The sequence below is a fragment of the Gavialis gangeticus genome, unplaced genomic scaffold, assembly GCF_001723915.1.
Source record: "Gavialis gangeticus isolate Ggan-Ray unplaced genomic scaffold, GavGan_comp1, whole genome shotgun sequence".
Taxonomy (NCBI): Eukaryota; Metazoa; Chordata; order Crocodylia; family Gavialidae; genus Gavialis; species Gavialis gangeticus.
Window position 1 is genome coordinate 1,636,890 of NW_017728965.1, and position 25,638 is coordinate 1,662,527.

The window sequence follows — 25,638 nt, forward strand, 5'->3', positions numbered from 1 at the left end:
TGGGGGGGGGGGGGGGGGTAGAAAGGGAGAGTTTGCTGGCATAGTTTCCTTGGCCAGGAGGTGTGATCTTTTCACGCTCCCTGCAAAACGGAGCCTTTATACTAACAAACCCTCGTCACATAGACCAGTTGCCATGCATCCTTTCTTGTTCGTATCTCGCTGTGTAATGTCCAGTCTGGATTTGAATCTGCTTGGAGCAGAGACTTGTTGTTATTTCTTTGTCTTTAATAAAGTGTTGTTCTCACATGACTTAATAGGAAGGAAATGAGCAGCTCTGTGGTTGGGGCATAGCTATGAGATGTATCTTATTTCCCATTTCTGCCTCAGACTTACTGTATGAATCACAGTAACTGCTTGGGTGAAATCCTCATCTGGGGTTAGGCCTGTTTACACTCTCTTCTAAGACTTGCCTGTTTGCACCAGCTGAGGATCTGGCTGGTGGAACATCAGTTTCCCGAAACCTGCCCTGGGAAACTGAACAAAACAATGGGCAGTGCTCAGGAGTTTTGAAAGACCAAATTAATTTCTGTGCAGTACTTTGAAAAACTCCAGTAGAAAATGCTTGGGATAGGTGAGGCCTGGTTATTATTATGATGCTACCACAGTGAAAAATGCTAACAGCCACAGTGCCGTTTTGCTGGCACTTGTTGTTTGACTCTACACCCCAAAAACCTTGAGTAACTGCAGAATAAATGTGAATGAAGAAGCGTCTCACTTGGCAGTTTTCACAGCACTCTCCATATCCGCATACAGCATTTGGCTTCAGTTTACATGTTGCGGCTTCACAGCAGACATTTGTGCATTCCTGTGAAATGTTCATAGATAACATTACTGGTACAGCACAGTGCTTTGTCTTTTGGTTTCCCCATAGCACACCTAGTATTAGCACGTTCTCAGTAGGACAGCCTCGTATTAGCTTCGAGAGACCAAGAGATGGATCTGTGCAACACAACTGCATCAAATATTTTTTGTACAGTGAAATCTGATACTAAATGTTCTTAGCTGCTGTGTGGTTAATTATAAAACTACAAGATTGAGGAAACTGCTGATTTTATTCCTTCCCATAAGACATTTCTACCTTATTCTGACATAACCAGCATATGATTTCTTCTGGACTCAACATTCAGGAGTTCTATTCAGAACAGATATTGGCTATATTGCATTGCAGATGGCAAGTGACTGCAGCTCAAGTGGACATATCCAAGCTTGCTATAATTTAGCTAGCTTGAGTTCACACCAGCAGTGTGACTCTAGCAGCCCAGGTATCAACTGCCAAGTAATTACTCTAAGAGTGGGATGGGATGGGGTAGCTCTCATGGAGGCCTATGCTGCTGTGCTAGGTGACCTAGTTTAAAGCTACCTTGGGTTTCTCTATACAAGATGCAATCCAGTGTCTGGATTGCTGTGTAGATATACCCGTCATTCTGACATGGCTTCCTTTTAGAATGGTTGAAATACATTTCCATATGAGTTTTTAGGCTCCACTATATTTTAGCTTATGACATTTGCTTGAATACTCCATGGGGAACTGCTGGTAGTGCCGATTGTAGAAGTAGGAGAGAGCAAAGAAGGTGCTTCCGTGGACTAAAGACCACTTGAGTCTACCTTAATTCTTCTAGGTTTAAGTCAGAAACACGCAAAGCTTACCAAAATTTAATTCTTTACTTAACTCAGGGTTATTCAAAGATGAAGTAGATGTCACCTGAGGGTCCATTCACTGAAGATTCACTTTTGCAAAGTGAGTAGCCTGCCTTTCTATGGGGTCCTGCATTTCTCATGGCAGAAGACAAAGGGCCTGAATTCCAGTTGCACTGGAGTCGCTGTATTCCACCCACAAGTTACAGAAAGCTGCAGATGTCTCTCAAGTCCTCTAAGTAACCAGGACTTATTGTACAACAGTAAGGTGATTTTGTGAATATCTATCAAAATGTAGGTTATGTTCAAAGACCCAGAGCTTCTGTGGTGTTACGTATATGTACAATATTTTTCAAAACTATTCCTGCATACCTCAGGAGTTCCACAGTCACAGTCCTCTCCTTCCTCTATGAAGTTATTCCCACAAACAGGGGGTGCTACTATGTTTTGTCGTTCAGGAACGTTGAGGAGGCAGGGTGGCATCTTGCTCAAAATATATTGCTCGTACGCTTGCAGGCTGCATGAGCTGAATTCCCTGGGGATTTGGTAGCTGTAGAGATGAACCAACATGTTTCAATTATTGCCAAGAGTATAGCTGTGCAAAGCAATGCCATTTGGAATCTGAATGAAATTAATGCCCTAACCCGGTTAGTCACCTATAGGATACTTTTCACAAACTCAGTAAGTAAAATTTCTAAGTTTTTAAAATATTTTGGGAGGGAAAAGTTTAAAAAGGTAACCATTTTAGAGGTAATGAACACCCTACAGAAATCATCTCCATTTCCTGGAGCATTACAAAACAGTAGCAGGGTCACCCTTAGAAGCTCAACTTTTCCCTACTATTGTCCCACGGCAGCAAGATTAATTAGTTATTTTTCAAACTCAGCTCTGAATATCCTATCCAGTTACTATTAATAACAAAAGAAAAAAAATCCTCAACCACTCTTTAGACATAGGAGAAAGAGCAAATGAGCAGATAAGAAAAAGAGAAGTAAATAAAGAATGCAGTTTCCAAGAAAATCGGTGGGGGGGCATCAAAACAAAGAGTGGGAGTCACAATAGAATGGCATGCATCAAGAGTGTTTAAGTATGGATTACACGAACATTATTCATCTGGGACCTGTTCCAAAGCCCATTTAAGTCATCGGGAATTTTTCTGTTGACTTTAATGGGCACTGAATAAACACAGTATCGATGGGTTTCCTGGAAAAAATGCAGCAAGCCCATTTTAATAAAATGCAAATAGGTTGCCTAAGAGAAAAGTAGGGTCTATGTTTAATGTGTTTTAACTGAAGTTAAATCAAATTGTACTGGGAACCTCAGGGTGCTTGACGTGTGCTTATCGGAAGTGCAAGTTTCACTCTATAAAATAAATCCACTGTTTTAATTGCAAAGTCCACTTTCAGGATGTGAAAAAAATGCATGTCTTGCACAGATTGGGTAACTTCTGTCTCACCACAAGGCATTACAGAAGTATTCACAAGATTCATGGTTTTTGGGTTCTTCATTCCACAGGAAGAAACAGTTATTTTAATCATTTATAGATAAGCCTTTATCAGCAGGAGACGAACATCACAAGGATGTTCTGTCTGCCATTGTGAGTTTTGACTGCTTCCATTTCAAACAGTCCCAGCTTGAAGACTAACAGGACCTGTATTTCAAAAAGCCATTGCCTGAGGTCTTTCTGAAATCAGGCCTTTTCAGGAAATCCCCAGTTACACAGCCATAGAAGAAGGCACATAAAATCACTAGTCTGTTTTTAAAATAGTAGGTTCAAACCCTTATGCAGTGCTCTGGGAAGCAAATAAAAATACTTCATTGACCGCAAGGGATTTGGGTTAGGCCCACAATTAACTACAGCTGTATTAATTTAATGCAATCACAAGCTCTGCTGGTCTGCAAATGTAAAAGCTTCACCTGAGAGTTGCTGTCATGATACAAGACTGAGAATTGCATTTGCAGTGGCTGGCGTCATGATTCATGCCAAGGTTATGGCCCATCTCATGTGCTACAGTTGCTCCAACTGCAATTGGATTGCTGTTATGGTCCTGTGACAAAGGGAACAAACAGATAGTTCTACAGAGTTGTTACTATGTATGGGGGGGGTGGGGGGCGGCGGGAGGAGAAAGAAAAACTGAATAACTAAGACGTAGGAATTCCCATATATATGTGTGTGTCTATGAGGCCTGTGCGAAGCGGCTACTATTTGCTTTGGATTTGGCCGATCTGGGGGACAGTGGTTCAATTCGGTGATTCGAATCACTGTCCCAAATCGATTTAGTCGAATCTGATTCAGAGGTTCAGCTGCTGCTGAATATGCGAATCTCCAAATCAGCCGGGCCCTTCCCCATGGCCTGGCAATGGCTTTCCCGCCCACCCCAGCTCCCGGCTCTTTGGAACCCCCACGGGGGGTGGGGGGCACTCCCCGCTGCTCCCACTGCCCCATGCTGCATGGGGGACTCTTCACAAGCCCCCTGAACCCCCCCTCCTTGCTCCCCCAGGCCCTCACGGGTGTCCCACCTGGGCCAGTTATGGCCCTTTAAGAAAAAAAAATGAGAAAAGCCCTGCACTCGCTGATCCTGCCAGTGGGGGCAAGCCCCGCTGCCCTGCACCATGTGGGGGGCTGTGCATGAGCCTCCCAAAGCACCGAGGCTGCTGCAGGAACAGTGAATCCGGGGGCTATTCTCCATTTTTTTTTCTTAAAGGGACAGAGCTGGTCCGGGCAGGGCACATGGGGGTGGGGGGAGAAGGGAGGGTCAGGGGGCTTGTGCAGAGCCCCCCATGCAGCATGGGAAAGTGTGGGGCAGCAGGGATCACCCCCTCACCAGGCAGCACCTGGTGAACACCGGGGCTTTTTTTTTAAATGCCGGGAGCTAGGGCGGATGGGGCAGCCATGGAGGGGCTGAGGGAGTGGGCGGGGGTCAGGGGACTGGCAGGGGTCACCCCATGGTCGCCTCCCTCACCCCTAGTAGTTACCAGCTTGGAGTCTGGCTGCAGCTCCCTGCTGCACCCACCACAGACTGCCCGAATCATCACAGCTCTCTGAATCTCTTCTGAAGATTTGGAGAGCTTTGAATTGATTCAGACCTATTAACTGGTCCCCAGTTCAATTCAGATTCAGAGATTTGGCCACTGAATTGGGCAAATCACCATCCAAAGCTTCACACAGCGCTAGTGTCTATTTTTATAAAACAGATAAGATGAAGCTATTTTACATAATTTAAAATTGGAAAGGAATTCTTAATGTTTATTTTACTATACCTTCATCGAAGAGCATTTAAATTATTTAACTCAGTGTTATATCTTTGTCTGGATGTTTCCCTAGAGTAGATATTTTAAAGAAGCCTAAAGTTTTTCCACACTAGAGAGTTTTGCTAGTCAATAGTATACCACTAAGGTTAAAGCAATACACCTACCATACTGCTAATACAATTAAACCAGTATAAAATAGATATAAAACAGCTGTTTATACCAGTATAGTGCTTATACTAATATAATTTATTTCAGTTTGAGAACTAAGTTTTACCACCAATATAATACTCTGGTGTTTCCTTTGGGTTTATACTAAATTACTTTTGTCAGTTAAAAGTTCACACCTCTAACTACCATAGTAACATAGGCAGCAGAAGGCCGGGGCTAACGGGGCTTAGTGCCCCCCAAACTGGGCCTGCGACAGCGGCTCCAGTGCCACCGTTGCTGCAGCACCACACCCAGCACCCCTGCCGTGCGCTCTTCTGCCACTGTGTGCACAGCCTCAGCGTGTGCTAGTCCTGGACCGGCCCTGTGGGGGAGAGGGGCAGAGTTGGGCAGATGCGCTCTGCACCGGCCAGCCCCCCCCAAATAATAGTTTCTAGTGCCGCTTATCTATAGTAATAGTGGTATAACTTTTGGTGTAGAGGCAGCATTGTCATGCTGTTTCTATGAGATTTTGACACCTAAATCCCTTAATTTTTTTGGAAATTTCTTTGTTGACAATCCTAATTTTAATTTTTTACCCTATGTTAGTACTTTTTTTCATTCATTTGTTCCCTCTAGACATGTCCACACAAGACATTTTACTGCACAGTGGACTTATTTGCTGCACACTAAGGCATTACTGTCTACACGTGTGCAGCAGTTAGGGTGCAGTAGACTAATTTACTGCACTGTCAGATACAAGTGGCATCCAGCAGTGCAGTAAATTACCGTACTTAAACGCATGTGTAGATGGTGACTCCAGGATTAGTTTACTCTGGCTTAAATTGAACTGGAGTATGTTCAGTCACATTAATTGCACATGCAGATGCATGCTCTGTCTCTCGAATGCCTGCATGCAATATTAAAGATTGTGTGGTGGGATAAAAAGTAAAAGTGCTGTTGCTTTGGATGACCGGTATTCTGCACTTGCTGTGATACTATATCAAGGAATCTTAGCCCTATTGGCACAAAGTTTCTTTTAGACAGAAGTCCAGATAACATCAATAATGGAATTTAATAGAAGCCAAGATGAACACACTGCATTATTTCAGACATTACCCTTCACTTTGTTACATCTAGGACCCCAGGCGTTCTAAAGGTTTCACAAAACTGAATTTCATCAAAGATCAGGGAGTGTTTGGCCTTGATGTTTTGGTTCTGTTCTTAGTGAGATCAGACTCAGACTCTGACTTCAAAAGTGAACTTTCCCAGTATTCAGTAGTAGGCTTTAAATCTAGAGTTCTTGCTTAGTCCCATGGCTATTTCTTATTTCTTTTCCAAACCATTCATTCATTTACAAAGCAGTTTGTTTATTTCTAGTTTTAATAAAACTAAAATTGTGATTTGCTTATCAGAGTCAAAACATGTATCTGTTTCTTTTACAACAATTTGTATAGGATTGCTTTGACCCTCACATTCAGTTTACAAATAAATAGCACTATACACATTTCCTTAGTGATTAGGCAATGGAATGTATTACCAAAGTGCATCAAAAATGCTCTGTTATTCATTCTTACAAAGATTGCATCCTGGTTAAATGCTATTCAACTGCTAAAAAGGCAAATCAGACCTCAATAACACCTGCAGAATGATGGGTACTGCACATGGTTCCCACAAAGGCCAGTCCTACTGTTCCCTTTTGGAAGTGAATCCCTCTGTACGAAATAAAAAAGTTACAATGTGAAACATAATGATTCATTGCAAACCTGATGATACAGGTGCTATTTTTAATGGAACTGAAGAGGTAGGACCAATCAAGGGATGGGAGGAGATTTTTAGAAAAGCCAACGTGGCCTGGGTAAAGTTTCTTCTGACAGTTAAACCGAGCTATCGCTTGGATTTCAGCATGTCATATAAGAAGGAAAACTTTCTGTACCACTTCAGAACAGTGACCCCCTGCTTTGTGTCCTGTGGCTAGCCATGTCTAATCCCTGACACTTGAGAAAAAGTGAGTGGGGGGAAAAAAACTCCTAAAATACATCTGTCCAATTGTCCATTAAGGGAAGAAAATTCTTGGCCTCTGAAGATGATCAACAAAAGCCCTGGGCCATGAGATTTGCTCACAGAATCTTAATGGTAATGTAGTCATACTAGGAAAACACGTTTTCTGGTATTCCTGTGTTGTGCATTAAGCCAAACTGCATGGACATTATGGTTTCTTCTTATCTTGAAATCCAGTTATGATCAACTGATTTCACTGGAGCCAGTCATAAAACTCCCAGGCTAGGGACAGAATTACACATAAACTGGGTTAACTGATCAGAAACAGTTTCAAGTCTGTGACACAACAGAAGTTCAGTGTACATAAACAGCTTTCAAAGTGGCCAAAATTGTTTTAAGTAAACCTGGATGTGTGTAGTATCAGACTAAATTGATTTGGGTTAATTTGTAATTGGGTTAAATTTCTGTCTCAGATCCCCTCCAGGTTCAAATGAACTCACAGCCCCGCAGCTTCCAAGGATGCTTTGCACTTCCCCCTCAGCCCCTTCCCCTGAGCCCAGCAGGGAAGAGTGCTCTAGTGTGCCCTGGCTTCTAGCCTAGGCCATTGCAGGCATGTGGCTACATTTCTGGAATCTAAAGTAAATGCCTGTTTCCTTGTTTATTGGCTCAGTCTACTCAGCTTAGACTAACCTGCAAAGACTGAATCTATCAAGCCTAGGGCTTTTGGACTGTCTGTACTTAGCCCCAGTGACTTTGTTGGGACTTAGATCTTGCCCTTTCCATTTATGCATGCAACAATTCAGTGTCTGAAAGTATGAAACAAAGTCCCTTAGGATATAAATAGAGGTTGCCAAGTGATGTGGATCATCTGGGCTGGGATATGGCCTAGCACAGCTGCTCCATTTCACTGGGCAAAACGCATGTCCCCGCTTTCCTGCGTGTTGATCACGTGGGACAATAGGGGACATGTTCTTTGCTTGCAGAGATGTGCTCTGGAGATTCCTGGGGACACGTCTCTGTAAGAAGGGAAAGCTGGCCAGGTGCTCCCAGGGCTTGAGAAGCCTGATTTTTCATGGGAATTCATAGGGCCGGGTCTGTCAAGCCCTGGAAGTACTTGTCCAGGGTGGATGGTGGATGCAGGCAGCTCCAGGATGCTCTTGCACCATAAAGCAAATAGATGTTGGCCATGAAAAAGTTGCACAGATTACTACTGTCTTCTGTTGTGGCCACAAACAAAGGCATTTGTAGGGCACAAAGGGCATAGGCTTTTGCTTTGTGCACCCTAACAATTACTATGGTGGCACAAAACAGATGTTTGTTTCCAGCTTTAGAGACTGTTTGTTTGGTTTATCTGTAAAGAAATTTTAAAAACACACCCCTTGGACATGGTTGGAAATACCATTGGGAGAGAACATGACACATACGTGAGTAGCTGACTGTTGTCATGTCTCTTCCGCTCCAGCAGATCTGAAACACGCCATGATGAAAATTTTTCTAAGGTGTCGCTCGCAGATGAATTCACAGCTATTCTGTCTCTATCTGACCAGATTTCTACACCAGTTAGTGCCACATGAATATTTATCATTTTATAAACCTGAAATGAGAAGACATCACTGATGTCAGCAGTAAACACTTCAGAACAAAGGACATTTTCTGATAATAAATCCATTGTGAGTGCTCAAAATGTGATCATTTCCAAAGTGTGAACTTTTCTGCATTTTAGGAGTCCAACAAAACTTTGAAACACAAAAATCTTCAAATTGTTGGGGAAAAGGTTTCCCCATTTTTCAGCCAAATACAGAAAAATTCACAGTTGCAAATTCTAACAGTAATTTTGAAAAAAATTGCATTTAAGAGAAATAAAGCATGCACCCTGTCTTTTCAACAAGCATTAAGCAGTTTTTAATAACAACTGCTAAGATAATGAGCCCGAAACCCTTCTTTAATATATTTGATTTAGTTAAGGATGTCTTTCTCATTATTAAGTTGAGGAAATACAGTCTAGAGGAAACTACCGGAATTTGGATACCCAGCTGGTTGCATCGTTATGCATCATACCCAACTGGGAAGAGGTATCAAGTGGGAATCTATGGGCACTGACAGAAGTGATATTTGTCATACAACTGGCTCCCTGAAAGCGCTCTACAACTATGCCCAGACCAAAGTGTATGGCTTCAGAGCACTTTAAAAGTGTCCAATGGATTGACAAATTAACCCTCACCTTCGGGTAGTCCAAAGCGGAGCATCTTTACTAACTTCTGTCAGTCCCTGCACATGATCAGGGCTGCATTGATGTAGCTCAGCCCCGCACCAAGTGCTGTCTGCAGGATGGGAAGGGGAGAAGGGAGGGGAGTGAGCTGCATACTGGGGTTTGCCCAGCTTGAGCTGGAGGGTGGGGAGGGTACATTGGAGACCCCCAACCTGGAGCTCCCCCCCACACTCCTCTCTCCCATGCTGCAGACAGCACCAGAGCTGGGAGTGGAGGCAGGGCAGGGCTAGGGGAGAGAGGCTGCAGGCAGGCAGCTCCTTGGCTGGATCAGCTCCAAAGCTTCCCTGAACCAACAGTGAACATCTATTGGATGGGGAGGGGTGGGGGGATCACTCTAACTCATGGCGCTTTCTATAAAGAGTCATAAGTTAGAGCGGGAAGCTGTTTGTCTGTCAGAGCTCTATAATGGTCTGTTGTGCATCTGTCTGGCTCCAATACTTCATCATATCTCTGTTAATAACTTGGCGGATGGAACTGAGTGCACCCTTAAATGTGCAGTTGACATTGTGAAGTGTATAGAGTGAGGCTCTGTCTCTAGGCTTAAGTCATTTGTTTGATACTGCAGTTCTCTTGCTGTTATATACATGAAGGGACAAATACCTCTTTCATTTTTTTTTTTTAATTTGGACCTTTGTTTGTTTTATTCACTCTCATAAATGCCAGTGAATCTGAAATTATTTATTTCCTAAATACAAAATACAAAAAAATGCTCACATTCCCAGAGAAAAATTTATGGATTCTAGGCAGTTTTACTCAACCAACTGAACTTACCATGTTGACGTAGTTGACTATTTCAAACACTCTTGCCTTTACACTTGGGACACTGTACTTGTACTTTTTATACTGCAAGAATAAATAGAAAATCATCAGTAGCTGGATAAGAAAAATGAAAAGTGATTAGAAGAAATGATTTTGAACACTTCAAATAAAACCGTATCACAAAGCGATGGTATTTTTTAAAGTACAGTAACTTCTGATCTGTTTCCCATTTCATCAAACATTCATTTCATATTGTAAAGGACTGTAAGAAAGCAGAGCTGGAAGGGCCTCATGAGGTCATCTAGTCCACGCACCTGCTCAAGGCAGGATCATCTCAGTTGAGTAACTGTCTACCATCCTCTTAAAAATGTCCAGGGATGGAGATTACACAACTTCTTTAGGTAGCCTGTTCCAACATTTAACCACTCTCATAGTGAGAACGTTCTCCTAATCTCCGACCTAAATTTCCTCTGATGCAGTTTGAGGCCACTGGTATTAATCCTGCCACAGGCAAAAGTCTGTCTCTATCCTTTTTACAATTCCCCTTCAGGTATTTCAAGGTGTTTTCAAATCCTCACCTCAGTCTTTTCTTCCCTAGAATGAACAGCTCTAGTTCTTTCAGCCTTTCCTGATCCCCTCTGTGCATTTTTCAGGTGTTCCTTTAACTTTAAGCCAAGGCCTGGCCTTGTGAATATATTTCAAAATGCTTCCACTGGAAGGTAGCTGGATCTGTGCAGGGACTCAACACCATGCCTATGTAGTATGTAAGCTCCGTTTCTAGATTTTAAGTGATACATAAGCTAGTCTGCAGACACTTACAGTAACTTAGGATCTGATCTGATCTGATCTGGTCTGCTCACTTACAGTAACAATATTTTTAAGTCAGTGCTTAGAAGCTAAGATAACTATAAATACCAGAGGCTTGCTAAATTTATTATCAGATTGAGCACTTCTTACCACAAGTGTTTGCCAATATAAAATTAGTTAGATTATTCATTGTAATAAACCTTTCAGGTCTTATCTGAAACCCCTTAAAGCCAATGGGAATACTGTTTCCTTGACTTCAATGGTTTTTTGATTGGGTGTCCTATCTGATGGAAGCATTGGGACCAAAGAAAGTAAAGAGAAGTTAAATAGAAGGTAAATACTTAAGACCTTATTCTGATGCCATTTATATCCATTTTCCCCCACGGTAAGTCTCCAGCACTTAATTTAATTCCAGTTTGCACAATTGCAGCTGAAGAGAGGATTGTGTTCTGAGTGACCCTATGCCGTCACTTTTGTGCACAGTGCTGGGGGCAGCTCCAGGCTGTCCTTAGCACCTCACGTCTCGGACTGATGCATGGAAGGAGTTGGGGGGCAGGGGTGCTTTTCTCAGTGGCACAACTTAGCATTCTGTTGCCATAGTTTAGGCAACTCTCTAGAGACTTCAAGGGTTCAGCACAAAAGCAGAAAATTCCCCCGAGTTCATATAGATTTGGTTTTCTTCATTTTAAAGGACTGATTCTCATTCTTATATGACAACACTGTTCTAGCAGTGTAAGGGGCCTTATAGCAGGTATAAAGTTTACTTCCTCCCATTTTAAGGTCCTTTTACACTGCCAGAATAATATAAAGAGGCCTTAGAGCGTATGAGAATGTGGCTCTTAGAACATAAAAACAAATGGTAACAGCAAGTTTTATGAAAATTACTTTAAAAGAAATTGCTCTTGGGCCAGTGTCAAGTTTCTGCATTTGGCAAATGCTGGAGCCTAAGTAAACTTCCCCCCTGAAAACTGGGCCATCTGATGGAAGTGCTATGCTTTCACAGCTTTCTTAGAAACTATGGACTAGGTCTACTTGCCTACTTTTTCTTCCTTTTCATGCCAAGGTGATTTGCCTTTCCAGTTATTCTGCTGTTTAGATAGTGGAAACCAATTTACGCATGATATAATTCCATGAATTGGGAAGTATTGGACCCGATGGATTTTAAATATGATGCTGAAGAATGAGTAAATTTAAGACCCCACTGTCAAAGCTATCATGAGCTGTGAATCTGATCCTATATACAAAGAGTGGTAAGCCCATTGGTGTTTCTGTTGCCTGCAACTATGACTGTACTTGTGCTTAAAATTAGTCAAGTCTTTAAGTATTTTTAGGATCAGAACTGTTTTTATATCCATATCCTACTTGCATAACAGGATCAAAAACCAGCTGTATGTTATTCCCTGTATTCAAAAATCTCCTTCCTTATTTGCAAGCCCTTGCATGTCTCATAAATACCTTGCTGACCCTAAATGCCTTTCTTTGCAGTCCTCCCTGTGCCCTCTACTCAAGAGTGGCCCAGCTTTGCAATGTGCTGCTGAACTTACTTGCTAAAGGTAATGGGAACAAAGCATTCTTTGGTAGTTCACAAACTTATGATCTGATCTGCAAGGTGCTCTGTGCAGATACTGAGATGCACTCCCCAGAATCCCACTGGGGTCCCCAGGGCCCAGTGGGATCTACAGGCCCTGGAGCAGCTGGTGGATAGTGAGCCTTATTTGTGACGCACCTTGTTGTCCATTCCAAGTTTCAGACCTTCATAGGATGCTTTTATTGGTTTAATTGCTCCTCCTTGAAATCAGTAGTAAAACTTGCACTGATTTTCAAGGGAACATAATCATGCCCACTCTGAATGCTTTTACAGTCCCACACATTGTGTTTGTAAAGGTAAAATTAAGTGTTTTTTGAATACTCACCATGGCATTGTCTGCAACTATGTAGAATTCAATATATTTTCTTGCTTTCAGGTATTTTTGTTTCTAAAGAAAGCATTTTTTAAAAGATTATTAGTAACTATCTCAACCTGCCCACTTCAGATTCTAGAAGAATATTTTATAATAAAGTAGTTCCTCTATCTAAGTTCCTCAGAGCAGCAATGCTGTTGCCTCCATTTTACAGCTGAGGAACTAACAGGATAGCTGTCTCAATAACCTGCTGTGCTGAGCAGCAGCATACTCCCACATCCTCTGCTCTTCTGCATGTGTAGGTTCAGGGCCTCCTGAACCAGAAGCAGCATAGCTGTGTTTGCTTGGTGCCACAAGCATGTGGCTTATTTTGCTGTGTAAAACCTGCATTTACCATGCAATATCTGTGCATTTACTTTGGACACTTCTTCATGGTAGATGGGTGGAACCCTGCAGTATTTCATGCATAGAAAGATTTTGAAAGGGACCACAGAAGGTGTGAAGGGGCTAGAGAATCCAGACCGTAGTTACAGAAGCTGATTTAAGATTTAGTTTGGTCTGAAAGAAAAGTGAAAGAATCACTGGTGAATTAAGTTGTAAAGCTATGAATCCTGACTATAGCAACAATATATACATTGCCGTAAATGGTATTGAACTTGGAGGGAGGATCATTGCCTGAAGGGCAAGAGAGTTGCAAGGAGTCACCAGGAAGAAGGTCTGTGTGTGCATCACTGGCATGCCAGCCATAGTTAGAGTGTCTCTGTAAATAGTTGCCTTTATAAAGAAGTTGTTCAGCTTTACAGGCACGGAGTCACCTGTTGCTATCAGCCAGTGCACAATATATGAAACACATTGCCAAAAGATTGTCCCCTTTCCTGCATTTCCACCGTGAATTCCCTCCAATATTTATGCAAATCCAAGTTTCCCATTATCCTTTAGTTACTGCTGATGAACCAATAAATTGGTCTACGAAATCTATGAAATTCACCCTTGCAAATTTGGAATTAAAAACAGCAGTCCCCCAAAATTCTCCTAAGCATTTAACTTATTTCATGATTTATACTAACTTCCTCATAGTTGCTCAATCTGGATGACTTTTTGATAGGTTCTCCTGATTCCCACGTAGTGTTGGTTACACCACAGGTTTTTGGAGTCCCATCATCTTCCAAATTTTCATAGTTAAAGACTGCATGTTCTTCACTATTGTTGAGCTTCAGGGGTTGTATAAGGTATCTCTGACCTCTTGTCTTGAAATATCCTCTGGAAAACATTTTTATAGCCTTTCATATTACAATAAAGACAATAATTGTGAAGGATTCATAGGATTTTGACAAAACAATAGTATTTTACATATAACACTTTTCTTCTATTAGCCCTTTACACAGGGGCTGGCAATTATTTTGGGCAAAGGGCCGCTTACTGAGTTTTGGCAAGTCATCGAGGGCCACATGACAGGCAACTAGGGGCAGGTAAATATTAATTTTCTAAATTTTTTAGAGGCTTCACGGGCCAGATAGAACAGCCTGGCGAGCCACACCGGGCCGCATTTTGCCCACCCCTGCCTTTACATGTACATATGGACCTTTTTACATACCAGTGTGATGAAATGTGGAAAACATTAACCAGCTTCTGTTTAGAGTACCAGAAGGTTAAAAAGGGAAGTAAAGAACACTGTGTCATTATGAAATTTGGGAAATTAGTTGGTTAGGTGACGTTTCCAAGTCAGATAATGTCAAGCTAGGGGAAATTAGGTCAAGACAATGGATTTATTTATATTTGAATTAGGCATATGCAATAGAAATTTGACGATGGCTTTTGCGTTTGTCCGAGCTGACTGAAAAATGAAGTTCCCTCTTCTGGGAAATGCTGATATTTTGACACTTGTTGAGATGAGAAGTTGAAATACCGACGTTTTCCCCGGAATGAAAAGTTCAGAATATTTCAATTAGAAAGTCTCAATCACTGAACAGAAGATGTTTTGATCAAAATAACTGTTTTGACATCTCAGATCAGAACATTTCATTTCAGAATGTGTCAGTTGGAAGCAAGTGGTTTTACTTGACAGCAAATATGGCTGAAATCAATTGATACCCAGTTTCAGATTTCTAGACAAGACCCAGGGTTAATGTTCTTGCCTTGCCAAACTGTGCCATGAAATCTGTTAGGAACAAACAGATCTTTCAGTTAATTGTTGCATGCAAAAGAGTGGAGTGCTTGCAACACAGCTCCTACTAACAATGTACAAAAAGCATTGGTTCAGTGCTGAACAACAACTGTCTTCTGCTGATTTGTCAGCACAGGTTCTGGCAACACATCTTGCAAACTCCTGCTTAGCTCTAGAACCAGAGTGGAAATGCATGAATTCACATCACAGAAAGGGTTATTTCCTTATATCTTATCTTTTCCTTTCCTTCAGAAATGGATTTCCCAGGATGCAACGCTGGCTGCATTAGTAATATTTGGGAAGAAGTAGCCTCTGAGAATGACAAGTACATTCTTATCAATATCATTTTACAATGTTGAAGATTAGCTACAATCGTACCTTAGACCATCACAGGCACTGATGCTTGCTGCTGAATCACTGTCATTTTGGATGTAACCTTCATAGTAACAGTGGTCCTGTTGAAAAGCAGTGTTATATTGTTATTTTGGGCAAGTTGTTGGCTTGGCATAGGCCTCTAGATCATCCACTTCAATTGTCATCCACTTTAATGAACCCTCTAGATCATCCACTTTAATTGTCCAAATTTCCAAAGTTTCAACTTCTGCCTCAGATGAAAGTAAAATGTTATGATTCATAAGTTTGGTCTGGTGGGGTAGCATTATGCTAGTCTTTCAACGCAACACTGCCTGAAAGCTGGCAAATCCACCCAGTTCAGCCTCTGTCCAGCATAGAAAAATATTTCAGAGACATAGGGCCAGATTTTTAAAGGTAGTTAGGCACCTAAATACTGGAAAGAATTATTGATAAAACAAACATTAGGGAAAGCAATGAACAATTGTTGCATACCTCCAAGTGTTGCAAGAGAAGCCAAAAGTTATCTGACCACTTAGAAGTATCAGTGATGCTGGAATTCTTAGTCAGCATGCTTCATTTGGAACCGCATTTAACCAAATGTGGATGCCATTTGTTTTACACACACCCATTCGGTAAAATAAATACGTTGGAACAATCAGAAATAGCCTCTGCAACGTTAACCCAGGGCTTCAAAAGTCTTAACGTAGGCTTTACTCCACCTAAACTCCTGTTATTTTTTGTAACTTCTCCACAATTGAGCATATTTATTTTTTACACTCCAGTTGTTAAAACACACACGCACGCGCGTGCGCGCGCACACACACACGCACACGCCAAGGTTAAAATGAAAACTTTGTTGCAGTGTAGCATGGACAAGGCCACAGACAGGCATTTAATTAAAAAGGAACTCATACAGTGACTTTGTGCTTATAACTAACTGATTTGTCACGGTCCAGAGAAACCACCTGGTGTAAGCTGTAATGCATCTGCTCTGTGCATGGGTGGCAGAGTGAGTGATCGAGTGAGTGAATGCACGTTTATCTGAGTCCGTGATCTCACCTGGATTAAGCTGTAAAAATGAATGCCATAGGTTCACAACGAAAGCACAAAAGTCACATGGTGTAAAAATGTTTAGTCTCAACCCGTTTCACTCTGATATATGCTGACATTGCAGCTAGTCAGCGTATGTGCACATCAGCTCTGGAGGCACAAGGTGGGTTTCTTTTTTATAAGTTAAACTTTGTTCCAGATTCCCAGCTAGTGTAAATCACCATGGTTCCATTGTGGTTAAGGAACAAACATTTCTTGGTTCACTGAAGCAAGTGGAGCTATGCTGCTTTTTGCCTGCTTAGGACCTGAGTATTTTCATAGTCTTGTGCTGTTTGTTCACGGATTTGCAGACCCCACATGGAAGTCCACGTGATTACAGACTTGGGGGAAACTCTTTGTATTTTACCTTGATCTGAGGACTTGTTGTCACTTCTTGACCATCATGTGAGTAATATGTTTCAGTGTAGTTCTTGGCGAATAGACCCCTGCAGAGAATACAGTGCATCTTTTATTCATGATAATAATTAAACTGGAGCAATCAGGGGAAGAGGCAATTACATAATGAGTCTCAAGCCTGCATAGGGTTATTTTTAGCATCAAACCTGCTGGACAGACAGTTTGGCCTGTTCATATACTGAATCCAAACCAAGGGAAATTTCTAAAACAGAACAACTGAAGCCAGTTGATTCTGTTGTTATATTTTCTGGATAGCATATGAATGTACAGTTTGTAACCATGTGCAGCTTTTGTCCTTAGTGGGTACGTCATGACATGCACTTTACTGTGGAGTAGACTAATTAGCTCTGTAGTAAAGCATCATTGTCTATGTGTGCCAGTACTAGTGTGCAGTAAATTAATTAACTGTGCTGTAAGATAATACTGTTTGGGATGGTACTGTCTTATAGTAGAGTACTTACATACATTGAAACCTACCTGTGGACACTGACAGGCGCTGGCTGGGACGCAAGGGTGCTAAAGGGCAGGGGGGCTGCCTGCTGCATAGCTCCACACTTTAGCTCCCTTGTGCCCCAGCCAGCCCCTCCACTGCCTAGTGCCCAGGGCTAGCCCCTCCAGGCCTCTGGCCAGGCCAGGGTTGCTCTGCCCCAGGTCATATTGATGTTGTCCCAGGCACATGAATAGACACCACACCTGGAAGCAGGTGATGTGCCAGAGGTGATTGCTTCGCCTTAATTGCACATGTAGATGCACCCAGTTATCCTGCACTCTTTTATAGACACTTACACCAGAGTGGGTATGAAATGTGACTGTTCACATCTGTCAGTTTTATGCACATTTTGCACCAATAGAAATAACCATAGTATAGGACAAAGTCTGCACATGCTTGCACACACAGACACCATGTTTGACATGGAAGTTCTACCAGTTATTATAATTGCCCAACCCTTGTTATCCTAAACCTCTGTTTATAATTTTATCAAATGTTAACCTTTAGGACTGAAGTTTTTCAGCTTAGTTTCTCTCACTGAAGTTTACTTGAAGTTTATATAGATCTATAGTTACTTGAAGTTTATATAGATCTATAGTTTTTAATATATATGAATGAATGGGTGAGAGAGTATGTTTCTTAACCTCAAGGGAGGCCACAATGTTAATTAAATAAATTCTTTAATTCTGCACACATTGAGTCCTTTGCATTTAATTTGTGTTCTGACCTGGTGCCTTGTACTTCGCTCATGAAGGTTTCAGTCCTGCAAGAGTCTGAGCTGTCTGGCCCAGGTCCAGGAAAGCACTTATGTATTACCCACCATTAAGCAAGTGAGTAGGCCCTTTGAAGTTTGTACTAAATTGAGGTCTCATTTATTTCTGGTAGAACTAATGTTCCACAGTTCTATGAGCAACTTTACAGGGTCACTATTTTCTAAAGACTGGAGCCAAGTACAGAATATATCCCCATTCTTATTCACTTCCCTCAAAATATTTTAATTAGATAAAAAATGGGGGTGACATTTATTATTTTACGCATTTTTATATATAGCCCAAATGTCTTGCCTCTTTGATTGTATTTAAAGTTTTTAAAACCATGCCAGTTAAAAATGACCACAATCAACACAATATTAAATATTGTCACACCCAGCAGACAAAATATTTGCATAGTATTGTATGTTTACTCTGTATGCTATCGTGCTCTCTCTTGTGCACTCGTTTCATTCTGTATTGCAACCTACTGTTGCGACATAAATTACACACACACACACACACACACACACACGCACACACACACACACACACTATAAAATCCTTGCAGAGAACATTGTAACTACTACTGGCCCTACTACAGATGGATCTGTTTGGGTTTAGGTTTAGTAGTTAAGAGTTAAAAGCCTAATATTTTGTGAACCAGCAGGATGACTTCTTTCCTATTAGGTGGATACTTAGCAACTTCACAAAGAAATCAGGATTTTCTGATCAGAATACGAATCTTTGTGTGCATCTACAGATGCTATTAGCACAGACCAATAAACCCCAGTGCATATTGTGCCAGAGTTTATTGCTCTTGGGCATTGTGTCTTCACATGAGCCTGGGACCACAGCATGGTGAACTGGAGCAGAGCAGCTCCAGCTGGCAGAGAGTCTGGGGGCGTGGGGGGTCAGCCTGCCAGCCCAGGGCTGCTCCGACCTGGCTCCGTGTGCTGCGGAGGAGCTGGCTGGGGCATAAGGGTGCTCCAGTGCAGGGCTAGCTGGCAGGCAGCCCCAAACTGAAGCACCTTTGTGCCCCAGCCAGCCCCGTCAGCATCTACATATGCATTGCTGAGCATTAACGAACACCACAGCAGGATAGTACTTGGATTTACCTGTGACAAAGTATTAACCTGTGACAAAGTTAATTGGTTTCCTGCGGCCTAATAGGGCTACATGTGTAGATGTTGAGACTTTACTGCAGAGCTAATTAGGCAGCTCAACTGTAAACATCTCATGTAGACGTGCCTTTTATGTATTATAATGCTCTGCGCCACAAAGACGGTATATAACACAATGACAAGCTGTGACACAAGGAGTTCATAATCTAAACTATATATAGTAAACAAGTGGTGAATTCTCAAAAATAAGTGAGAGTAAATGGGAAACAATAGAGGCAAGTATGATTGTCTAAATGAACAATAGTAAAACTGAATAATCAGCCTAATTTAAGACCTCTCCCCCTCTCTTTCTCTCTGTCTCACACCTTCTTTCTGAGGTTCCCCAAGATTATTATGAATTAAGTGCCACAATAATCTCTGGAGGTGGGTTAGTATTATTCTCTCCAGTTTGTAGAAGGGAAATTGAGGTACAGCCAGCCTAAGTAATTTCTACTCCAGTAGCTCTCAAGTCATGTTTCCATACAAGTTCACAGTATTCAATTCCAAAAGAACGTATCAGGTATTACAACATGATGTGGGATGTCATATGCTTGTCATTATCCTGAAAGAGATATCAGCTGCCGGCCGGTTTGGGAGTTTCATCATGCAACCCAAGCCCTGTTTCAGTTTGATTCTGTTCTATTATGTTCATTTCCTTTCCATTCCAGTGTTCGGGATCTGGTATCTGAGTGTTAAATTTTCACCAGTCTCTCAGGAGCATGAATACCATTTTAATTTGAAAACTGTACCCTGCATACCTTCTAATACCTCTCTCCAATGATCTTGGTTATAGGGAGTTATATTTTTGTAATAAAAAGAAATCAAACTTACTTATTTTTTTGTAGATGAAGTATGATTTTCTTTCCATTGGCTTTAATTTCATATTGCATTGTATTGTCATATTTTACCTACAAACATTTAAGGATTAGAATATGGATTATAATTAGTGGAACCTCACTGTTTTGAGGGGCCAAAAAAATCCCAGGCAATAATAAACCCTCTGACAGTTCTAGAATAAACAACCTGTGAAGACCTGATTCAGGAAAATAGTGATGTTACATACTTAACTTACCCCCATCTTGTTTCATCAAAGCATCTGATTCCTTTAAAGCATTTTGAACCTCCTGGCATATTCTGTCTCTTCACCCTACTCTTTGCTTGTCTATTTGTAAACTCTTTGGGGCAGAGCTGTCTGCTATTCTGTTCACGTGTTTTCACATAACGGAGCCCAGATAATACCAGTATTAGAAAGTGCATAACATTAGGCACATAGTTAGGTGCTTTCAGGCATGTAGCTTCAGAGTCCTTTATGAAACACAGCCGGTTTCATTGCCACATCTCACAGCTGCAGAGACACCCAGAGAAGCTCCTCTATATCAGAGAGCCGCTTAGTGGCAGAGCGGTGAGCAGAACTCTTAGTGCTGCCCAATTCATTGTGCTGCTTCCATCCAAGGGTAGTCTGTGGGATGGCATTAAGGCTTTATACTTTAGACCTAGAGTTCAACATCCTGACAAAATGATATATTTCCATTCTGGTGTTTTTCACTGCCTACTAAGCTCTGATTTTATGTAAAAACTACTAGTAATGCCAACTAATGTATTGGTTTCACTGTGCATAAATTTGCACGAAGCAAAGGTTTACATTTTGCTACTTCTTTTTACTTAATGAGTATTATTATTATGTACTTAATGGTTATCCCTTGCAAGGGACTGGAATCAATATCCTAGTCATGCTCTTCCATCTCCAACTGTTACAATATGACGTCTGGATCTGAACTCAATCTGGAAGTCAAGGCAACTCTACCCAAGACAAACTTTCCCATTCTCCCAGTATAAACAAAAAACTCTCTTATTACCTTTCCATTGGGATTTTGGTTTCCCGCTACATCTCTTTTATGCAGTACATGTAATTTTTTTGGATATACCACTTCATACTCCTTTATCCCAGGTAATTTCCTTTTAGCACTCCCTAGGGGAAAACATTATCAAAACAAATGTTGACTTTTTAAATTCCCGAGTTTCTAACCACTATTATGTTTTACTGGACTGTCACATCATTCTTTCTGATATCCTGTTTTAGCACATTGAAGCAGATATTCAAGATCCAGCTTTTACTTCCTCATTAGAAATTTGCATATGGCATGGATAAGGTTATGTGGCTTTGTAAAGTTAATCTCTGGACCTCGTTGCAGAAACATGTGCAAGCCACCTAAAGAATTCTTCCTGTCTTCTCTCACATATGATAGGTAAGTAAACTCACAGCATTTGCTTCTAGCCTGCAGCACTCTCAGATTCCTTCTTTAGAAATGTACACAGCTAGTCTTTTCACAGAAGTATTTCCAGTTAATCCTCTTCCTATAGGTATGTTTTCACCGATTATATTTTACTGGGTGTGATTACATGCATGTGGTAATTGAAAGGTCTGCTTTTACAGCCCTCCATTTCTGTCCTTTTGTTGTATCCTTCTCCAATTCCCTGCTTGCTCCTTATACTGAGGTTTCACAGAACGTAATGAAATGTGTTGTGTTTGTTATGAGAACACTTTGTCCAAACTGCTTTGTGATGAATCTAGTTACATACATGGACAACTTTAAGGCCAAATAGGACCATTATGACGATATAGTCTAATTGCCTGCATAGAATGGACAAAATAAAGTTTGATGGGGGAAGAAACGGGAGGATACATCAGGAGAAAAGTCAGCCCCTCCAGGTGGGAGGGGCATGTAGCCACCATACTGAATATCTGGTTTGGCTACTGCGTACAGTTCATAGCACAAGCACCTGGGCTCCACTTGTTGCTGAAAAGCACACACCTCTGGATGGTAGCCTACTTTTTGAAAAGCGACTAGTTATTTGGGTTGCCTTGGGTTTCGAGTGTCAGCTTGAGATATTTTAAAGGGACCTGATTTTCAGTAAGTTTTGAGCACTTTACAGTTCTCATGTGGTAAGAGGCATAAAGTGTCTTGTGAGTCAGTCTCTCATGTTGGGCCCTGAAAAGTGAAGGCATTCAAAATACCTGTAACTCTTGAAAATGCAGGCCTGTGTTCATTGACAGTAGTGGCAGGTATTCCCATGCATCGTTCATCTGAGGATGCCTTTGGAAACATTAACACTTGCAACATGCACAGGAAACAGATATTGTTATTGTTCCTGTTTTGCAAAGGAATATGTTCCAGTGAAAAAAACAGAAATCAGCTAACTCTTCGTCTTTTCTTGAAAACTAAAAAAGATTTCAAAGGAAGATGGAGCAAAAGGAACCGTTCCATGGACTATGCCCTGGGGTTTGCATGCAGGGGATATTATTTGTTATAATACAAGTGCTTGATTCAGAATAACTTATGCATTTGGATGTTTACAAAATTAATTTGTTCCTCTTGAGGCTTTTCTCCGATTTCAAGAACAGACCCTGTAGAAATCTAAGCATGTTGTAAGTTAGATGTTAAAATGACCTGTGGCAATGAAGCTTGGGCAGTGGAGGACTGACAGGACATTTCCCTGGAAATACTCATACACAGAATCCTGACAGAATACAAGATAATTTATTAAGTAATCAGTGTACCTCATTGTTAGTCAGTTTGTCTGCATGTGCACATTTTGCAGGACATTTTAGTTACCTACTATACCATTATTGAGTGAGAAAGCTGCAGTTCATGTTAGGATCAGATTGTGCCTTGACATGCAGTGGAAACATTGCTTAACAACTAAATTTATCTCCAAGGTAGATTATTCTTTGAGGCCAGTGTGTCAGGCTGTGCCTGCTGACAGCTATGTAGGTATGAGTAAGGATGAAGGGGAAGCATGAAACCTGTGGTGTATGTGTTATCTCCAGTGATGCATAGGTGGGTAGAGGTAATCAGTTTACCATTGCGAGATGTGCAGGCTTCCTGCACGCTTCTCTTGGTCCTGTGGGACTGTCACTATTTATCTGTCCGTAGCCATATTGATGGTGCATGTTTCCTTCCCAGACAGAAGGGCAACCGTGTCTCAGGTTCTCAAATCTACCTATTGGGTGTTACACTGAGGTTTACCTGAGCAGGACAACAGATTGTATTTCAGATCCTGGACTGCCTGCAACTTAAAATAGGTATTTTGCCTGTGGATGTTGGAATGGTTTCCAGTTCCTCATTCCCAGATCCAGTCTACATTCAGGTGATAGCTAAGCCTTTAGTTTGGATTAGGTATGAGCTTGACTCTTGTGGCACTTAGCTTAGATATTACATCAGTGCAGACCAGAGGGTAAGGGCCAGAGCATCTGGTCCAGTGTGTCCAAGTGGTTATTTAAATCAGATTTTTTTTTTCAGACTGACCGACTAAGTAGCAGTCTTTTCTGAGTAGGAGTACAAAAGGACAAATTTCCTTTTGGGTACTACAAGACAGCTAGCACTGGCTTCAATATGCTCTTGCTACCTGATGTGTTTGCTCTCAGTATAAAACTCAAACCCAAACTGTGTGAGTTCGTGCCAAATTAAATAAGGACTGAATTAAGCACAGGCTCAGACCTGGATGTTCAATTTAAAACTTTTATTGTTTCACAAAGTCATAAACTAAGGAGGTCTGTTGGTTCACGAGGTTCCCAAATCAGGCCCTTGCTTTCCAACCCGAAGGCTAGGTGCGGCTGCCCGATTCAGTAGTCTCAGAACTGGTCAACAGCTCAGGTAAAAGGAGTCCCTTACCTATTTTAGACAAAAGATACAAAACTGTCCGCACTGTGCTCTGAGTGAGGCATTTAACATAACTTTTCTATTACTTATATATGAAGCAGATGCTAACTGCACTAAATAGGATTTAAGGACATATTTAAGTATTGCCCTGAATGGGGATGCTTTCTTGAATTAGGGTGTAATTTTGTTTGTTGTTCCAACAGAGACCTCTCTGGATTTGATAGCAGCTAGCCATCAGGTACACTGCTGGGTATCATTAAATACAACATAGCAGCAATAACACAGTTGTATGGCGGTCTTCTAAGATATTTCATTACAGAAGAACTAGGTTGCCTGGGCTCTTATCAAACTCTTAGAGACCTTGATCATTACAGTCGATGTACGTTAGTAGCAATATGCCATTGCTCTGGTCTTGTATTTCTAGTAAGTGGTTTGTTGCTTTTACTAGGTATTGCTTGCACATTGATGTACATGTGCAAAGGCACATGAACCTATCAGGTACCTTCCCATCCTACCTGGCTGCTGTGAATCAGTTATGTCTGTGTCATTTCAATCTGTCCTAGCCTCCCTTTCAACAGGGTTTGATATACCAAAACGCATCTGAGTGGTTCACTGGGCTACCACCATTCCCCTCTTTTGGAGAGATTGGCTAAGTACAGACTGTCAAAAAGCCTGAGGCAGAATCAATTCATTCGTCACAGTTTTCTCTAAGCTGCGTAGATTGAACCAATCAGGAACTGAACTAACATCAAATTTTCACTCGGGAAAGGCAGGCGGAAGCCTGCACTGACCAGGCCAGAAGGCCGGGGGTACTAGAGCATGCCTCCCAGCCTGCCAGCTGTTGGCCAGCCCAACATAGCCAAGCAGAAACCATTGCTAAATAGCACGTGCCCCCAACCCTCTGTTGTTCCCTGTGGCAGGGGAAGACCCCCCTCCCAGTGCTGGCCCTGCTGAGCCAAGTGTCTGGCTATGGGGAGAGCCCCACAGCTCTTCCCAGGCTGGCCTGGGATCCCCCCAGCCCTGGCCTGCCCAGTTGTGGGGTGGGGGGAGGGAATGAAGGTAATTTCTCCCCCCTGTGGCTGCGCCCCAAGAGTCACTGATGCACAGGGGAAAGGGGGAAAGCAGTCTCCCCACTCCCGGGGCCGGTCCCCGAGACTGTCATCTGCCCACGTGGGAGGGAGCCCCGCTCCAGGGATACTACCGAGCACTGGTCTGCCCAGCTGCAGGAGTGTGATTCAACCGTGCAGCCAAGCCAGTGCGAGTCACTAATGTGAAGGAGGGTGAGGGGGGACAAAGCCCCCCACCTTGGTCTCAGTCCCCGGGGGGAGGGAGGGCAGGCCCTGGGGGAGGTTTCTCTTGTCCCGTCCCATTCTCCCCCCACCAAGCCAGCTCCATAGAAAGAAGGATTGGGTCTCGCCACCTGACACAAGCTCCTGGGGCTGATGCTGGGTCCAGCAGGATGCGCTTTGTGGCCTGGGGGGCTAGCACCAAAGAGGTGAGGCCTCTTTGGAGCACTTCAGTCCCCACCACCTGACACAAGCCCCCAGGGGTGCCCAGCGCATCTTGCCAGCTGCCACTGGTGCCAGGCTCTGGCAAGACACACTAGGTAGCCATAGACCAGTTGAACCTAAATCAGTTAAATCTGCTACTATATCCATCCTGGTTTATCTTAAACTGGGTTTGGCCATTGTGAATCTGGTTTATGTGCACTGAACTTCTGTTCTGTTATGGTTTAAACCTGTTTCGGGTCACTTTTACCAGTTTATGTTTAATTTCTATTCAC

General features: G+C 42.1%; 1 protein-coding gene across 1 annotated transcript in view; it reads right to left on the bottom strand.

Annotated features, from left to right (window-relative positions):
* Window positions 1–25,638, bottom strand: part of LOC109288546 (zinc metalloproteinase-disintegrin-like NaMP) — a 52,087-nt gene that overhangs the window by 23,185 nt on the left and 3,264 nt on the right. Inside the window, exons 2-13 of the mRNA XM_019504119.1 lie at window positions 21,051–21,163; window positions 20,026–20,102; window positions 16,743–16,821; window positions 15,311–15,387; window positions 13,836–14,028; window positions 12,781–12,843; window positions 10,073–10,144; window positions 8,457–8,626; window positions 6,662–6,746; window positions 3,553–3,683; window positions 2,008–2,185; window positions 716–805 (exon numbers count right to left, since the gene is read on the bottom strand). Coding sequence (XP_019359664.1) covers window positions 716–805; window positions 2,008–2,185; window positions 3,553–3,683; window positions 6,662–6,746; window positions 8,457–8,626; window positions 10,073–10,144; window positions 12,781–12,843; window positions 13,836–14,028; window positions 15,311–15,387; window positions 16,743–16,821; window positions 20,026–20,102; window positions 21,051–21,163 — 1,328 coding nt within the window. The remainder of the gene's footprint in view (window positions 1–715; window positions 806–2,007; window positions 2,186–3,552; window positions 3,684–6,661; window positions 6,747–8,456; window positions 8,627–10,072; window positions 10,145–12,780; window positions 12,844–13,835; window positions 14,029–15,310; window positions 15,388–16,742; window positions 16,822–20,025; window positions 20,103–21,050; window positions 21,164–25,638) is intronic.